Source organism: Neolamprologus multifasciatus, chromosome 4 (genome assembly GCF_963576455.1).
Source record: "Neolamprologus multifasciatus chromosome 4, fNeoMul1.2, whole genome shotgun sequence".
In the NCBI taxonomy this organism is placed as follows: Eukaryota; Metazoa; Chordata; class Actinopteri; order Cichliformes; family Cichlidae; genus Neolamprologus; species Neolamprologus multifasciatus.
This window is the reverse complement of record NC_140442.1, coordinates 29,103,346-29,121,329: the sequence shown is the minus strand read 5'-3', so window position 1 is coordinate 29,121,329 and position 17,984 is coordinate 29,103,346. Positions and strand designations below refer to the sequence as shown.

The following is a 17,984-nucleotide window of genomic DNA, read 5'->3' as shown; positions in this document are numbered from 1 at the left end:
GCGCTCTCAACCAAACTCATGTGACAATTACAAACTTTACCTCATACAAACTTTACAGCACTTTACATATTTAACAAACCCATATTTTGTAATCACATATTTTAGACATGTTTTTTAATTAATGTTACACTTTAATCATGTTATCTTGTAAATAAATGAACTAAATTAAGCATGAATCTATCACAGAAACATGAAATAACCAACTTTATTTTAACTGTCTCAGGGACAGTTACAGTCCCTGAGACAGTTAAAATTGTTGTTGGATTGGTTTTTGGACCACACGCCAGATTAGCAGCAAGGGTCAGAACTTTCCAGCCATGTGGAGAAGAAAAACAATCTCTTACAAATATGAAATATAAAACATTTACAGCAGTCTTGTCATGGGCTGGGACCCAGCATTTTCTGTTCATTTTGCATTATTGACATGTACTGTAGAAGACATGCTAAGTTCTTGTTATTTCTATCCTTAGTTAGGATTGAGTTGCTTTGTATTTTGAAATTCTTTAGTCCTTGTTTATCTAGATCCTGTTGTGTCGTCACCCCTTATGTTCCAGTCTTCCTTGTTATCAAGTCAGTATTGTCTGCCTCCTGTCTTATTTTGAAAGAGCCTGGTTTTCTTTGTTCATTGTATTTAGTTTCACTTCCTCTGTCCCATTATTAGGTTCATGTGTGTCAGCTGTTTCCCTATGTGATTCCTGATCCCCCCTTGTGTGTTTTTAGTCTGTGTTTTCCATTGTCTTGTCTTTGTCAGGACGTCTGTGTCACCACGTCTAGTCATAGCACTCATAGTAGTCACAGTCATCATAGAAATCATAGTTATCAGAGTCATCGTGATTAGTCACAGTTATCTTTAGGGATGGGTATCGTTTAGGTTTTATCCGATACCGGTGCCAAACCGGTACTTTTGAAACGGTGCCGGTGCTTAAACGGTGCCCAAACCGGTGCTTAAAGAATGGAAAACACAAAATTGGTCCAAAAACCTCTCATGTTCAGCTGTTTTTTTGTAAAAAGATAACAATGTTAGTCTTTTCTGCAGGTATAGGGCATATATGGTATCACTCTGGGCTGGAAGCAGTGCTTAAACAATGGAAAAAACACAAACTTTGTCCAAAAACCTCTCATGTTTAACTGTTTTCCACTTTTTCTTCGGTCATTTTAGCCTTTTTGGCCAGGGTGAAGGGAGTATCTGCCATCAAACAAGAAGACAGCCGCATGTAGCTATGATGGTGTTTGCTAGTTCACGTTACATGCATTAATTTAATAACGCGGTTAGCTTACTCAACGTAAATTACACACGAACAACATTAAGCTACTCACGCAGAGAAGAACGGCTGCTGCTGCCATCATCATTTCTGCTACACTGGCAGGGCTAGGTTCATCGGATTTAAAGTGTGACCTCCTTTGACAGTATCACCTTAAAGCACTTGTTGCAGGCTACTGAGTTTGCATCTTTTGCTGTGAAGTACAGCCAGACTTTTGACTGCTTTGCCTTGGGCATTTTTAATCTGTAGCTCTGCTCTAAAAGAACGTACGTACCTGGACCCGCCTACTATCCTCGAAACGTAAAATGATTGGCTAGAATCTAAAGTGTATCATTCCATACCAGTTGGTGGCGGTAATGCACCTTTCAGTTGTTTGCCAACCGCCAATAGAAATGTAAGGAAGAAGAAAGTGTATCACAGCTCAGGAAAAAAAAGCACCGAAATAAAGCACCGAAATGTGCGCTGCTTTTCGGTCTGGTTACTACCGTTTATGTCAGAACCGGTGCCATGATGGCACCGGATACCGGTACCCATCCCTAGTTATCTTGTTTTGTTTTCCCACTTTAGTTTAGTAGCAGTTTATTTTGTCACCCAGTTTGCCTCGCATTATTTTGTATTCATGTTTATCAGCTAAAATAAAACGTCTCGCTTTTGGTTTAACTCTCCGCTCTATCTCCTTTTGTGTCTGAACCTGGGTCCTCGTTCTCACTCTTGCACAATCAGCAGGTGTGGATCTAGAGAAATTTTATTAGGGTGGCAGAGAAATCAAATGGGGTGGCAAAATCAAAGCCTTATTTTTCAAACACATATGCAGATGGTTACAATGTTATAATGATTCAAATGCATTAAGTATACACGCGTTTCATATAAATGTAATCTATAACTTAATTATTTTCTGTAGCCCACATAATTAAACACGTTAGTTTGACATAAAATTCACATAAAACATGTGAATTTTGTTTTTATGTACTTTATGTAAAATTATTTATCTAAAAATACACCTGGAATTCTTTACAATTTTGAACAACCATTTAAAAATATTACTATAACTAAAAAGAGAGAACAATCGGGTGTCAAAATAAGATGCCCCACAAATTATTTTTGCCAGTAAAAAGAAATGTGTTTGTCGGACACAAGACAGAGGAGAACACCACAGGATTAAACCCTGCAGGCCTGACAACAGGAGGTGTATCACCCCTCTGGTTTTCTACCTGGTCACAGTGTTTACATTGCAATCTGCCTTTATGACAGTCATTAGTACCCTCACTGACACACAAAACAAAACAATGACTACACAACACACTAACTACACACTCCACGCTAAACATCACAAATCTCCCACATCTAAAAACTCGATATCAATATCTCTCTCTCTCTCTGTCACTCGCTCTGTCTCGCTGCTGTCATTTCCAAAACTTTCCCCTCTTCCTATCTGTCCTTAGAAAATGCTTTAAAAGAAAACAAAACAAAATACAAAACAAAACATGACAATAGTATTTAGAAAAAAGCATGACTTATATTATATTTTTGCTATCATAACTCTGAATTTACTGGCCTGTAATTAAAATTTAAAAAACGGTGTATACTTTGAAGTCCGAACTTTCAACACGGGCTGAAAGACTCAGCGTGGTTGCAGCTTGTTGCTATGTCAGCTTAAATCAGTCATGTGATTTGGAGGTGCAGCGTGCCTGTGGACCACAGAGGGTTAATAACACTCACCTTCATTGTGTAACTGTCACGATCCTGGGTCTTATGACCCAGTGTTTTGACTTTAGTTTATTTGGATGTTTATATGATTAAGCTCATGAGTTTTTCTAGTTCTTTGTTATTAGATTCCCCTTGTGTCTTCCAACCCCTGTTAAGTCTCCCCTGCTCTTCATGTGTTTCATGTTTGTGTCTTACGTTGTCAAGTTCTGGTTGTCATGTCTGCGTCTCATTATGTTTCCTATTTTATTTTGAATAGATCTTGTGTTTTTATATTATGGATTATGTTTTGAGTCCTTTGTTGTACTGTTTCTTGTTTCCCTAGATTTCAGTTATGGTTATCATAGGTTTAGTTCTTTGGCTTTGTAATATGGCTTCCCTGTGTTCAATGTTGTGTCTACTGTGACCTTTTTGTACCATGTTTCTGGTCCCTATGTTCTGTCTTCTCAGTTGCTGTTAAGTTTGCATGTTTAGAGTTCAGTCAGTGTGTTTCCTGTTTTACTTTGAAGGTCCATGTCTCATGTGAGTGTTTCTAGTTTTGCTTCCCTTGTCTCGTCCAGCCTGATTACTCCCAGCTGTGCTCTCCTTCTGTGTCTCATTCTCTCGTTATCCCTCTGTGTATTTAAGCCCTGTGTTTCTCTTTGTCAGTGTCGTAGTCTCCCTCATGGCTGTGTTTCCTTGCGTGTCAGTTTATCCATGTTCCAGTTTAGTTTTCCATGCCATTCTGCAATAAAGCAGCTTTTTGAGTTTAATTTTGTTGTCGTGAGTTTTGCGTTTGGGTCCTTCTCCTGCCTGTACACAGCCAAAGCATGACAGTAACAACCAACCACCTGTGTGAAATCTGAAATTCCCATGGTGTTCTTTGAAATGTGCTCAGTCATAGTCATAAGCATCACTTGCTACTGAAAACAAGAAAAATGCCAGTCTGTGCTATGGGCTGAACCTCTTGTTAATGGTGGAGGGGGGTAACACTATGCAGTATATTCATTTGTAGAATTGATATTCACTGTTAACTGTAACTGTGCTCAAAGTGTTAATGCTATCTTATTTTAAAACACAACACTGTCATATGTAAGTAGGGCGGTACTTGGGGTGGCAAGAGTTCATATTAGGGTGGCACATGCCAACCTTCTAGATCTGCCCCTGACAGTCAGCTCCCACTGAGCGAAGTCTTGAGAACTTAATGATTTTAACAATCATCAGATGTTTCTTGTGTTATGAAACAAGCAATAACCTTGGTAATGCGACACCTTTTTATAGGCCATCAGTTGGTACTGAGGATTGGCAGGGTGTCTTTCTAATTACTGATAGATTTCAGCTGGTGTTATGACTTTCCATGCCTTCTTGCACCTCCCTTTCTTCTTGTGTTTTTTTTCCTGTATTAAACTCATTATTACACATCTTGATTCACCTTCCTGTTGTGTTTGGGTCAAATCTGACCCATTTACAAATTAAAACACTCATTTGATTACCTCAAGGCCTTATGACATCCTCCTCACTGTGCATTTGAACATATAAAAGTGATGAGTACCTCTTTCATTTCAGTGTTATGTTAATTTAAGAGCTGTTAAAACAGACCAGTCAATTGTTACGGGGAACACTAAAGTAAGGGGGTTGGGATGCACACAACTGGAGGGTTTATGGACAGTTCTAGTTTCTTTGCATATATCGATTGGATATGTTACATCTGGTACATTTGTGTTATTTTTCATAATTATGTTGTATGAGAAAGCAACATACAACACTAGCAGTTTGTTGTTGTTGTGAACTCACTGACTGCTTTTCAACTTTTTTTTTCTTGAAAATGTGTCCCGCCTTTAGTTGTTATTTAAAAAATATAAGAAAGTGTGATTTCAGCTAGGCAAAAACGCAGCGTAAATAGTTTGAATTCATTTTTATATAATCTATCTTTAAAACTTAAACTATTAATCAAGTCATTTTAATGGTGTTGTGAAATTTTGTGGTTTGAATTAACAGGATCTGGTGAGAACAAACTGATTATCGAGTCTCGCAGCCTGGTGACCCTCAACAACTTGCTAGCTAAAGTGTCCTATACCAGCACTGACTACCACATAAACACTGGAGACCTTGGTATGTGTTTAAGCAATGTTAAATGAGCTAGAAATTTGAAATTCTATATGAAAATAAAGTTTTGCATGAAATTTGATTGTTTCTGAATTCCGTATGTCACGTCCAAGCAAAATAAGTGAAAGCAAAAGTGAAATTAGACTAAGTGTTTTCCAGTTATGCAGTTTGTGTGCTGTTCTAAGGTTTATTGGAAAATCAGTGACTGTGTTTTGTTTTGTTTTTTCTCTTTATACAAGAGTATCCTTTGCACTGTATTTAATCTAAGCTTTTGTTTTCTGATTTTAGCCACTTTCCAGTTTGAAATGCATGAAGCTGTTTTTCCAATTGCCATCAAACAGCCTCGTGTACCAGTCCTGTATGACATGGGAACAGGTAGTTTGTTCTTCCTAGGAATTAAAGATCTCTGTGATGGTACCATGTATTGATTCCTGAAATTATGGCCAACTTAGACTGCCTTCCTCCAATGAATGAAATGTTTCTTAATTTAATTAAACTTGAAAACTTAATTCTGTTTTCAAGGTTCTTCACTAGAGGTTCTTTCAAAAAGTAGTTCCACCCTTCCTGATTTCTTATTGAATATTGTTTTGCATATTTCTCACACTTAAATGTTGCAGATCATCAAATAAATGTCAACATTATTTACAAATAATCTGGGTAAATACAAAAGGCAATTTTTAAATGTTGAATTCTTTCATTATTGAAAAAAGTGATCCGATCCCTTTTGGTGTTATTTGAAAAAGTAACTGCTCCTTATTGTTAAATTATGAATTGACTGTGATTGAGCACATTTTTAATTTTGGAAACGACTCCTAGGCCTGATTACTACCACACCTGCTGAATACAGGAATAACTTAAGTAGAACATGGCTGTGTCCCAATTCAGGGGCTGCATCCTCCTGAGGCCGCATTTTAAGGCTGATTACAGCACAGCGATGGCTGCTCCATATGCAGCCAACAAATGCATCCTTCATTTCCCCAAATTGGAAGGATGGGTCGGGTGTATCCTTTGTGGCCCAACCTATCCCAGAATTCATAGCGCGGCCCAGTCAATTCCAGTTTCCAACAATGGCGGCAGCTACTTAGTTGAGGAGCGTGGCTGAAGAGTTTAAAATATTACTCTTTTTGGGTCACAAAATAAAATTAAGAAATTTTCAGGCGAGAATGTAGCTGTGTCAAGTTCAAATATCTGCTCGGTTTATTAAGACATCACATATTTGCAAAAAAGTGCTCCGATGTTTTCGGAGACATCTGTTACCGACCAGCTCGATAGCTGACTGGGTGGTCAAGGCTAACTAGAGCCGGCGAGTACAGTCAACATCATTTTCAGACCCTCGTGCAGTCTTTCACTACTCAGGTTAAACATGATATATACGTCACTTGTTGATTAAAAATGTTATTGTTTGGTGTTTTTCAGTGTTTTATTTGTTCCTCAGTAAATCAGTTTAGCTGAGATTAAAGTTTTTTCACACAGCTGAATAAACGTCAAACAGAAAACTGATTAAACAGAAGTGTGAGATGGTTGAGAATTTACTCCAATATTCTGTTATATTTTAGATAGCAAGGAGCAGATGGCTGAGTTTATTAAACTCCACCGACACAGTGACACAAATCTGAAGTCTAGACAGTCCCATTTCACAGAATCGCACTTCTGGCCTTCTCGGACCTGGCCCACATAGACTGCAAAGGCGGGGTCCTCCAAAGGATGCAGCCACTGCATTGGGACATAGCCCATTTCTGACAAAATGAAACTAAAAGATCTTAAAAAGCAACCCATCCTAGCAGGACCTAAAGAAACTTGAGAAGATTAAAAACAATGTCAATAACATCAATCAGTCTGGAAAGGTTACACAGCTTTTTCCAAAAGTGATGAGTCCAGTTAACCAGGATGAGAGTCATTATCTACAAATGAAAAAAGCTTGAACTAGTGGTGACCCTTTCCAGGAGTGGCCGGCACACCAAAATTAATCCAAAAATGCAACATCAGCCAGAAGGTCACTAAAATACCAACATCAGCTTCTAAAGAACTGCAGTCCTTTAAGTTAGGGTCTGTGTTCATGATTCAACAATAAGAAAGAGACTGGGCAACAATGGCATCATCTGAGAATCCCTAGGTGAAAGCCACTGCTGACTAAAAAGAACACAATCTCACATTTGCCAAAAAATGTCCTGATGATCTCCATTTGAAAAAATATTCTGTGGACTGAGGAGACAAACATTCTGATTTTTAAGGAGATTTGCATTCTGTTAGATCAAGCATAAAAATAACATATGATATGATATCATAAAGGAATATCATATCAAGAGTCAAACATGGTTTACCAGAAAATCCTGAGGGAGACTGTATTGTCCAGTTTATGCCTTGAAGCTCAATTACAGCAATTCTGCAAAGACAAATAGGACAAAATTCCTCCACAGTGAAGAGAAAAAACATTGCCAGTAATCACTCGCATGAGTGCAGGTAGGTAGGTCTATCCCCCCCCCTTAAGAAGTAAAATCAGCATTTAAAAACTCCATTTTATATCTGAAACATTTCATTGTAGTGAATGGGGACAAATACTTTTCCATGGCACTATAGGTGAGAGAAGGATGCACATAGAGAGATACGATAATAGTGTCATACGATAATAGTGTCATACGATAACTCATTCTATGCTGTAGCAGATCACCCTACTTTTTCTTGAAATAAGTCTTTGTTTGCTTCTGTCTCTCAGATATCAGCTCTCAAGTCACCATCACAACAAAGACTTTCCAGCGCTATACACACTTAAGAGTGTTGCTCGACAGCATCCGGCAATTTTATAGCAACGTAAAAATTATTATTGCCGATGACAGCTTTGAAACGGAGCACATTACTGGAGAAAACATTCAACATTACATTATGCCTCCAGCACAGGTATATACCTACATTCTTATGGACTAAACTGACTATACAAAATTCAGAACATATGTCACTTTACTTTAATTCTTGAAATTTTATGTAGTAAAAGTTCTATAAAATCTGATAGGAAAATAATTCAGATTTCAGATGCATTTAAAATGTTATTAGCTAAACTTGTGTTACTTAGTTGTATCAAGCATGTTAAATTGCTGCTAATCTAACTAACTAAATAAAGAATAAATGGACAGCAGTCACATGTGGTCACCACCACAATTTAAGGATAAATCTGAAATCAGAATTAGAACTCTTATTATTTGCATTAAGATGTGAAAGATGTTTCCTTTCTCAGGGCTGGTTTGCAGGCAGAAATCTGGCTGTTTCCCAGGTAACCACCAAGTACTTCCTGTGGGTGGATGATGACTTTATGTTTATAGAGAAGACGAAGATAGAGAAGCTTGTAGAGGTGATGGAAGCGATGCCAGAACTTGACGTGGTGAGAATGAAATGGCTCCTGTTTGGGTTCATTTACTTCTATTTGCTTTATGGGATACAGGTTAGGGGTGGGCGATATAAACAATATACGATAGAAACGATATAAATTTGGCCAACGATAGAGATTTTGACTACACCGCTCTATCGCGATAGCACATGTTGATGATGTCATCAAGCTGCGCCTGTTTTGGTCGAAAGCATCGCAGCGGCTAAAACCATTATCATCTGCAAATTATGGCGACAGTCATGGCAAAGAGATGAAGCACTTTTGAAATATGGGGAAAGCCAAAAACTGCGCTTCCTCCACTTCCGTAACATTGATTCATTAATGTTGAATTCTCTCGCAGCTGCTCTATTCCCATGTTGTTGCAGTATATTAATGACTAACCTCGTATTGTGGATGGATTATCTCAGTTGTTCTCCTGACTGAAGTTTGGCCCGTGTATAGCATCCTGCTATGCGATTGCATTTGTCCCTGACCACCAGAATCCCTCACGTTAACTTTTATCGAGTGGAAAAAAAGTTGTCGTTCATCCTCCAGCTTCACTGTGCTAATGTTATGCTAACATAGCTGTGTCGCTAGCAATCACGTAGCACAACATTATATACCAGGTAGTCCAACTTCAGTAACCCTGCAAACGCCACTGCTGTTTAGTTTTCTATCTTCATTTATGTTGGAAGTGGTAGCAGAGCTGTACGTTTGAATTAGTTTCAAAAATCTCAGTCAGAACATGGTATGTCATGTTTAGGTGGAAACAAGCGAGCTAACTTCCTGTTAGCTTCTAACTCTGTTAAATTTAATAAATTCTGTTTTCATGGATGCATGGATGTTAAACTTAATTGTTACATCCAATAAAGCAGCAACATTTCTGCACGCCCAAATCGGTTTGAGGTCAGTAAGCACAACCAGAATTCATACATAAGGCACACTCTCGTTTTTTGAGAAAATTAAATGATTTTAAGTGTGCCTTATAGTATGGAAAATACATTATACAGAAGAAAAGAATATATTGTGATATATATCGTTACCGCACATGCTTCAAATTATATCGCGATATAAATTTTAGGCCATATCGCCCAGGCCTAATACAGGTTGCAACCAAACATCAAATATACATAGCTATTTCTGTAATTAGGTAAAAAAAAAACCTTTTAACTTTGTAACTTTTTTACCCTTTTAATACACTGATTGGTGTTCTTATGGACTTTACTCTTTCCTTGACGATGATTTATCTGATCCAGTTACAACATTACCAAATTAATTTTGGTTTTTCCAAAAATTTTGATGCATTTTTTTCATTTAATTAAATCAGTTTTAATAATAGTTAACAGCTCTAAGCCTGTAATGTTACGGCTGTGTGCAGGCAAGGATTGGACCTAAACGCAAACTCACTGACACATAGAATAAACTCAAAGCCAACTAAACTGGGAAACTAATAGAACTAATGCACACGAGGAGACACTGGGGAGCACACAGCATGAGGGACAATGCGACATGGAACAGAGGGAGACTCGGACAAAAATACCCAGAAGGTAATGAGGAAAGTGGAAGCACACGGGGAACGCAGCTGAGGATAATTACACGTGACAGGATGGGAAATGAAAACTGAAAATGTTGACAGCAGACACAAACCTTCAACACAACACAGGACATACACAGAGGCAAACTGGAGGGAGAGAGAGAACAAGAAGCAGCACATGACAGAGTGAGAAAAACACAAGGCACAAGAACTAACATCACAATTTAAACACAGTTACACAAAGGGAGACACAGAGGGCAACTACATGAGGGAACCCTACTAAATACACAACCAAACACAATACAAGAAACTCAAACTAGGACACCAGGCTCTGAATAAACTAGGGCAACAAAGAAAATTTACAACATACATTTATAATAAAAAAAGTGTACTGTCCCGAATTTGAAAATGTGGCACAAAAACAAACCAATGGAGGCCCAGTAGAGTGCAATCAGATGAAGAGTTTATTAAGAACACACGCGTGGGAAGAAGCACACAGCATCACATCAGCGGACTTCTTCGCCCAAAATACACAGACAATGGCTTTTTATAATGTCAGGGTTACCGCCCCTTCACGCGTTATAAGAACATTATTTGCATCTTGAGAAACATTATGTGCATCGTTTACAGACAATGATCAATTTTTAGAGCTAAACGCAGACACAGAAGTTCCTCTTGCTACCATCTTTTCCAAATATGGCGATGACTTCAGGCCCTGAAGGCCCCGTGGACTTGTCCTCCTCTCTGACACATCTTCTGTCACCTGTTACTAAGCAAACTCAAATGCAACAGGTTGCTGAATGCATTCAGGCCTTTGCTCAGGCTTGTTTCTAGATTGTATGTATTATATGTGTTTTGTAGGCGTGTATGCAGTTTTAACCTTCTGTAGCTTCACACATAGTGGAACACTATGGACTTAAAAATCAGACAATGTGATTTTCTGGATTTTTTTTTCTTATTTTGTCTCTCATAGTTGAGGTATATCTATAATGAAAATTATAGGTATACCTGTATGCACCACTTCCCACTGCACTCCCATCCTTACATCTTAAATCTCTTATTCCTTCCTGTTTTTCACTTCTGCTGCTTACACATGAACCCAGAATTAGAAAACTGAAAATCAACTCTTTCTTTTTTTTCTTCAACAACACCATGAATGTTACTTAAACATTTTTGCAAGCGCATTTGAGTATTTGAGGGCTGCAGCAGCAATATATTCCTTATTTGTATTAGTATTAGTAAGAGGGCATTTTGCTGTCTTACATAGCTAAATTCAAACGTGTGTAAGGAGATTACATTAGTACCTGTAGGAACAAAAATGAAAGTCTGCGAGGAGAAACAAAAACTCACTTAATATAGACTGCAATTATTCTAACCACGGTTAGAGTATGAGCTTAAATGCTGAAATGTATATTTGGTGCAGAAACTAACAAATGATGAAGCAGGTAATAACAGTACAATAATCAAGAACCAGGGTGAGTAAAAGATACTTCTATGAAATTTACATATATTTGCATCACTTTGGTGGAATTACAGAAGTTAAAAGCTGAACATGTGCAATGTTCACAGTTGAAGTTGAAATCAGGTTAAAGCAAGTTTCACAGGATGTTGGGTCAAGCTGAGACAACCACAGCTGTAGAAACCAGCCATTTCGTCAACTTTCTCACGCTATGAGGCTCACTGAGCTGTCAGCATGGCTATATGTGCATATGTCTGTGTTTTCATGAAGCCTTTAAACCACTAGTATTGTCTAACTGTAATTGTTTCACAGCAGACTGATCAGTGAGCGTGATTCTCTGTTTTAGAAGGCATTTGCATTTTCTTTCTTTTATTGGTGAGTTTTCCTCTCCTCTGGGTCTATTTACAGTTTAGTATAAAGAAGAAGTTAATAAAAAGAGACAGGATACTTGTACAAAAAATAGAAAAGAACATACTGTATAACACCTGAACTGTGACCACGCTCCCCCTTGTGGTGGCTAGTGGGTAATACACCACACTACAATTACTACTACAGGTTTTCAGCCATCATTGTATGTATTAACAACCAACAAAGCCTTTCACACACATAAAAACTTTTTTAATTGTAATATTGAGGTAAAAAGGTTTTACGATACACATTTAGGGACAAATGTGTGGCTGCTCGTCTATAAGTTTGTTTCTGTTTATATCATTTCTGACCTGCATCATTTACAAAAGTCGCACAAACCAGGTTTTCTGCACTGTCACCTAACGCTTCCAGAAATACAATAACTTCATAAACGACTTCTCTGATTTTTTAGCTGGGATTATGCCCAATTGTGCTGTTAAGAGGGAATGTCATCGAGCAGAACACAGATGTGATGGATGGTCCCAGCACGGAGCCTTGAGGAACTCCACATAGCAGCTCTGTGGATTCAGACTTAATCTGGTTTGCAGACACATTAAAATTCCAATCAGATATGTAGGAAGAAAACCACTCTAAAACAGAGTCTGCCGTGGTTTTTGTTACAGCCTCCAAGAGACAGCGTGTGGTAATCCAACTGCTCTCAGAACTGCTCAGTCCAGTGACTGCTGTCAAACAAATCCTTTTTATGCTGACACAGAGAAACTACCAGCTGACATAAACACATCAGGTTTTTATTCTGGGTTAAAATTAGTGCTGTCAATAGATTGGAAAAAAAACTAATTAATTTCACAATTTTCTGTAATTAATCGCAATTAATTGCAATTACTTGATGAATAGCGTGGCTGCAATTACACTTTTTTAACTTTATATTTAAGCTTGTAACAAACATTTATGCAATATAATGAAGTAATTGGAGAATAAACACAAAGAATGTGTGCTTAAATTCAGAGTGAATTTGAACAGTTTTCTTTTAGCACAGGTTCTCTCCTGTGAAATGCAACTTTTTTTAAAACCTACATACTAATAGCTAAGTATACACTAATATATAATATATATATATTAGTGCTCTCAAACAATTACAATTTTCAATCGGATTCATCACAGGGTTACTGTGGATTAATTTTTATTAATCACGATTAAATATAATTCATTTTTAATCTATATTAATCGCATTTCATTTTGCATGAGCAAACAGACTCGAGAAAAAAGCGGAAAATGTACGCACTTAACATGTTTATTGACATCTTGTACATTCATGTTAACAAAAAACTCTGTAAACATTTATCCTCTCTCGCTGTCACTCTTGCAGAGTCCCTTCAAGTCCTTGAGACGAGGAACCAAAGCTATGTAAAGCGCGTGTTCTCAACGACATTAACAGGTGTGCAGTTTGTTGCAATCCACTTGGCAATTGTGTCAGTCAATATGTTCGAGGTAGACTTACTGAACCCCCAATGCTTCGTGAGTGGTTTGTCGCAAGTTGGGTGACGCATTAGCCAAAGTACTAGCAGCATCCCCGGCTAATGTATGCTTCGCATCAAAGTGATATTTTAAGCTGCAAGTGTTTCGGTGAAAAGAAAATTTCTTCTTGCACAATGTGATTGATTCAGCTGCCCGTCACTACCAGATCCACTGCCCATTTGCGTATGTGCGAAGGTAACTCTACTTGGACAAACTTCCCAAAATGCGTTGACAGAAGCATTTCAGGGATTTTGAGTCATTCTGCACTCCAGATGTGTTAATAGTGTTACTTTTTTAAAATCACGTTAATCGTGATGATGGCTTAATCTACGTTAACGCGTTAATTTTGACAGCACTAGTTCAAACGTGTCAGTGCTAGCACTAGCAAGAAGCACTAGCGATCATGGCTCAAGAGTTGGCAGTTCGTCTTCCGACAGTCTCGGTCGTTGTGTCCTTGGGCGAGACACTTCACCCGTTGCCTACTGGTGGTGGTCAGAGGGCTTGGGGGCGCCAGTGTCCGACAGCCTCGCTTCTGTCAGTGCACCCTAAGGCAGCTGTGGCTACAGCGTAGCTTCCATCACCAGTGTTTGAATGGGTGGCTGACTGAATGTAGTGTAAAGCACTTTGGGGTCCATAGATACTAAGTAAAGTGCTATACTAATACAGGCCATTTACAATTGGCCTTGGTTATGGCAGGTTAAGACTCTACAGAACGTTGTAGAACCACATATCAAAGGATTTAAGTGAATCTTTGTATATATTTGAATATGTGTGAATAATTCTGACCATCTGTCAATTCGAGAAAAAATAATTAAAGTCAACCCAATTCTTTTGTTAAGTAATTATACACAGCAAATTCAAAAGTGTTAAATGTTTTGGTGTTAGTAGTCTTAGAGTTAATTTTACTGTAAGTAGAGTCACATTCTTTTAATGTAACTCTGAGGTGTAAAATGATAGTAGTTAAAATCGAGTGTTAGAAATGAGTGTTTCTATTTCAAATCTGGAGGTGTTACAATGGAAACATTAACTCTTGACCTCTTAACTCTGAACTCCTACAGGGGCTATGACACCAATAGAGTAAATTCACAGACTCCGCCCCCAGCACGGCTCCAATCGAAGCTGAAGTGAAGCCATTTCAGAACATTTTGCTCTACATATTTGAGTTGTTTGCCATGCTTGGTAAGTCATGTTTTCAAAGATTGTTTCAATTATTGTTATTAGCTTTTACTTCTGTGGCTCTTTGGAGTTGAGACAAAGCTGTGTGAAAGGCATTAGCCATGTTGCTCGGTGATAGCATAATATTCTGTTTTAGCTAGCTGAAAGGTATTGTTTGCGGGCAAATACCACAGCCTTGAAAAAAAGCTTGCATGTGAATTTTCAGTCAAATTTCTTGGTCAAATACACTTAAAACAATGTCTAGAATGTGAAATGTTGATATAATGGTGCTACTTGAAGCCTGAAAACGATCTCCCATAAAAAACGAGCAAACAGCAGTAGCAGATGTCCCGACTGAGTTCTACGTTAGCACTTAGATTCCTCCAGTTTTGTGCACACGGTTTAGGTAAAAATGAAAAAGGTTGAGGTTTTACATTTAGTTCAGTATTACCTGTTGTCTGTGTCCTTGTCTTTTGGGAAAATACTTTACACAAGTAATGGCTCAAAAAGGATTCCTTTTTTTTTTTTTTTTACTGTGCTGCAATTGATTTGTGCCATTAATTAGTGTCAACTAATTTTTATTCACTCTCCACATAGGATATGCTTGTGAAGATGGAATATGGGGGAGAGCAGAAGTGCGTTGAAGTTCCACAAAGTGATGAATGAAGGACATGCATATTGTATTTTATATTTATTGAAATAAGTGATGAGAATGCTGTTATTTGCATTTACCAGCTCACCTATGTCAGACCTTTTGATAAACAAAATTCTAATGAAAGTGAGAACATGTTCACTGTTACATCTTTAGAAAATGTTTTGAAATTGTGGTGCACAGTTCAGAATAAATGTTTTTCAAAAACCATTGCGTCTTTTTAGTAAATGTTTATTTCCAAAAGAAATTTCTAGAAGTTCAGAACAGTAAAATTCCCGCTTTTTAGAATTAATTAGAAGATAACTCTTACGTAGTTAAACTAAAATACTCTTTGAGAGTTAATATATAAACTCTTAACACCAAGTGTTAAATTATCAACTCCAGAGAGATTTGGTGTTTAACACTAAATCAGAGTTAACATACCAACTCTCCAAAAAGAGTTAAATTAACACTCTCGGGTGTGGACCCATATAGACACTTTAAAAGTGTTGAAATCAAATCTGACAGTGTTAATTTGGACATGCTGGATTTGCTGTGTAGTTTTAAGCTGTACAGTCAGTCCACCCAGTTAAAACATCAGTCTACAGAAATAATTAAAGGCTCAAAATTATTTTGGCATTTATGCCCAGGGTGGGCATTAATATCTACAAAAACGTGTGCGGTGAAGTTCATCATCTGCTAATACTTCTGTTATTGCTGTTATTGTTAATAATCTAGTTCCTTTATACTGCTGTCTTCTGTCAGGGCTGGCTCATTATATCTGTACCGTTCACTATTATTTCTATTGTGCTGTAAGCCTTTGGATCGCCGCCTTCCTTCTCTTCTACTTCCTAAGTAGCTTCCTTCTAATGATATCATAGCACTAAGCTACCAGGTACTTTCCGACCAGTGTGGATGTTGGTCTGCTTATCTATAGTTCCCACATGTGTTGCATGTTTGGTCTAGTTTTTAAGATAAAATTCTGGGTATTTTCTGTACTATCAAAGTAAAACCCAGCAGAGATGTGATATTCTGGTGATGGCACTGACCTTTGTGTATTCTTTGTGTACTGTGCTCATATGTTTCCTGGACGTTTGGCTCTTAGGCCGAGTTTAAAGTGCATGTTTTTGTGCATTAATGTCTCTTCAAACCACCAGATGGCAGAAGTGAGTAAACATTAACAGATGAGGATGGATTACTGCTGAAGGAAGTCTCATCACTAAGCAGGCCAGAAGCAAAACCTCAATTTATATTTATATTTTTAACATGTACCATGATCTTATTTGAAGAACGCTGAGAACATTGTGTGACACCGTCATGCACAGAGACATAATGTCATTTAATTTTACACATTCAGTCAAAGTTTCACATGTAAATTTGTTCATTAGAAAGCTGGTGTACTGCACTGATGTTGTGAATAATCTTAACAGGAATTAGTTAAAAATTTACACCAGAAGGAGACATTAGCTTTGCAGCAAGATGCCTTTGTGAGGCGCCAAGCTGTTTTCAGTATTTTATTTGTTTCATCATTCTTTATAATATGGTGAATGAAAGGCATCTATCAAGACCCATTGAGACTTAAATCTGAGCCAAAAACACACACACACAAACACACACACACACAACCATTAGGTTTTTATTCTTGGTTAAAATTTGTCATTAACTTAACTTAGCTGAGGTTTGTTTTTGCTCCCCAGATGTCTTGACTGACCCTTACTTCCTTGTGTGTATCTAAAGTCTCTCTTCAGTCTTTATCATTCCACTTATTGCTCTATATTTCTTGGTCTGTTTATTAACCCCTTTTAATGGTGCATTTTGAGTTGCTTTGCCTGCTTTTGAGCCTTTTCATTTAGGTCCTTTTGTCCTGCACACCATGGTAGTTATGATAGCATAACGTATCATATAACTCATAGCTCTTGCCAAACAATGTCGAACAGGTTAGATTTGGTTTGGCTTAAAATTCCTAGAGAACCACAGGATTTTGCATATATTTATTGAGATAATATATATATATATATATATATATATATATATATATATATATTTTTTTTTATTTTTTTTTTTTATTCACTTGCTGGTAACTGAAAACATGAAAAACTATATTTATTAATGGTCTGAGAAAGAGAACAGGCTGTGTATTATGAAAATAATAACATGTTCTTTTTTCAAGATTGTATTAGACTTGGGAATAATTACTTTTTCAGGGTTAAAATATGAATGTAATATATAATACATGTAAATAACAGTTGCATTTAGATTTTTTTTCATTGTGTCTGAAACTTTTACAATTCAAACACCTTTGTGACTATTGCATAAAAAGTGTCTTGTTCTGTTTTGTCACTTAAACATGTCCGATGTGTAGATAGTACTTGATGTTCCTAAGCCACTGCATATAACTACGACTTATAATAATAACATATAACAGCAAATTACAAATATCAAATGTGATTTTCATTCATATATTCAGATTTTCATCCAATACATAAACATTTTAGATAATAATTAATGATGACAGCAACCTAGTGGTTGTCATGAACAATAATATCTACATCAGAGTATTTATTAGTAAAGATTTGTTTTGTAATGTTCTCTGTTCTTGTTAGGTTGGTGGGTCGGTGAAAGGGAATCAGTTTTACTTCTCTCTCATCTATGAGGAAGGAGAAGAAATTGAAGGTGGCTGCCTATACAGGAAATCTGGAGGGAAATTTCAAACACTTCCTGGTTACCCACAATGTTCTATGACCAATGGAGTTGTCAACTTCTTCCTGGCACGCACAGATGCCGTGCAGAGGGTGGGCTTTGATCCTAAGCTCCAGCGGACAGCACATTCAGGTAAGTCCATACCTCATCAAAGTTTGAGTTCTAAGTGGCAATTAAAGTTTTTTATCTTATGGGGAAAATGTCTCTTTCTT

At 37.4% G+C, this 17,984-nt stretch overlaps 1 protein-coding gene across 3 annotated transcripts in view; it reads left to right on the top strand.

The window, feature by feature from the left end:
* Positions 1-17,984, top strand: part of LOC146520766 (beta-1,4 N-acetylgalactosaminyltransferase 2-like) — a 40,199-nt gene that overhangs the window by 6,446 nt on the left and 15,769 nt on the right. For all 3 annotated transcript variants that reach the window (XM_085157003.1, XM_085157001.1, XM_085157002.1), the window contains 5 exons: positions 4,944-5,057; positions 5,340-5,426; positions 7,765-7,946; positions 8,281-8,424; positions 17,676-17,904. In XM_085157003.1, coding sequence (XP_085013129.1) covers positions 4,944-5,057; positions 5,340-5,426; positions 7,765-7,946; positions 8,281-8,424; positions 17,676-17,904 — 756 coding nt within the window. The remainder of the gene's footprint in view (positions 1-4,943; positions 5,058-5,339; positions 5,427-7,764; positions 7,947-8,280; positions 8,425-17,675; positions 17,905-17,984) is intronic.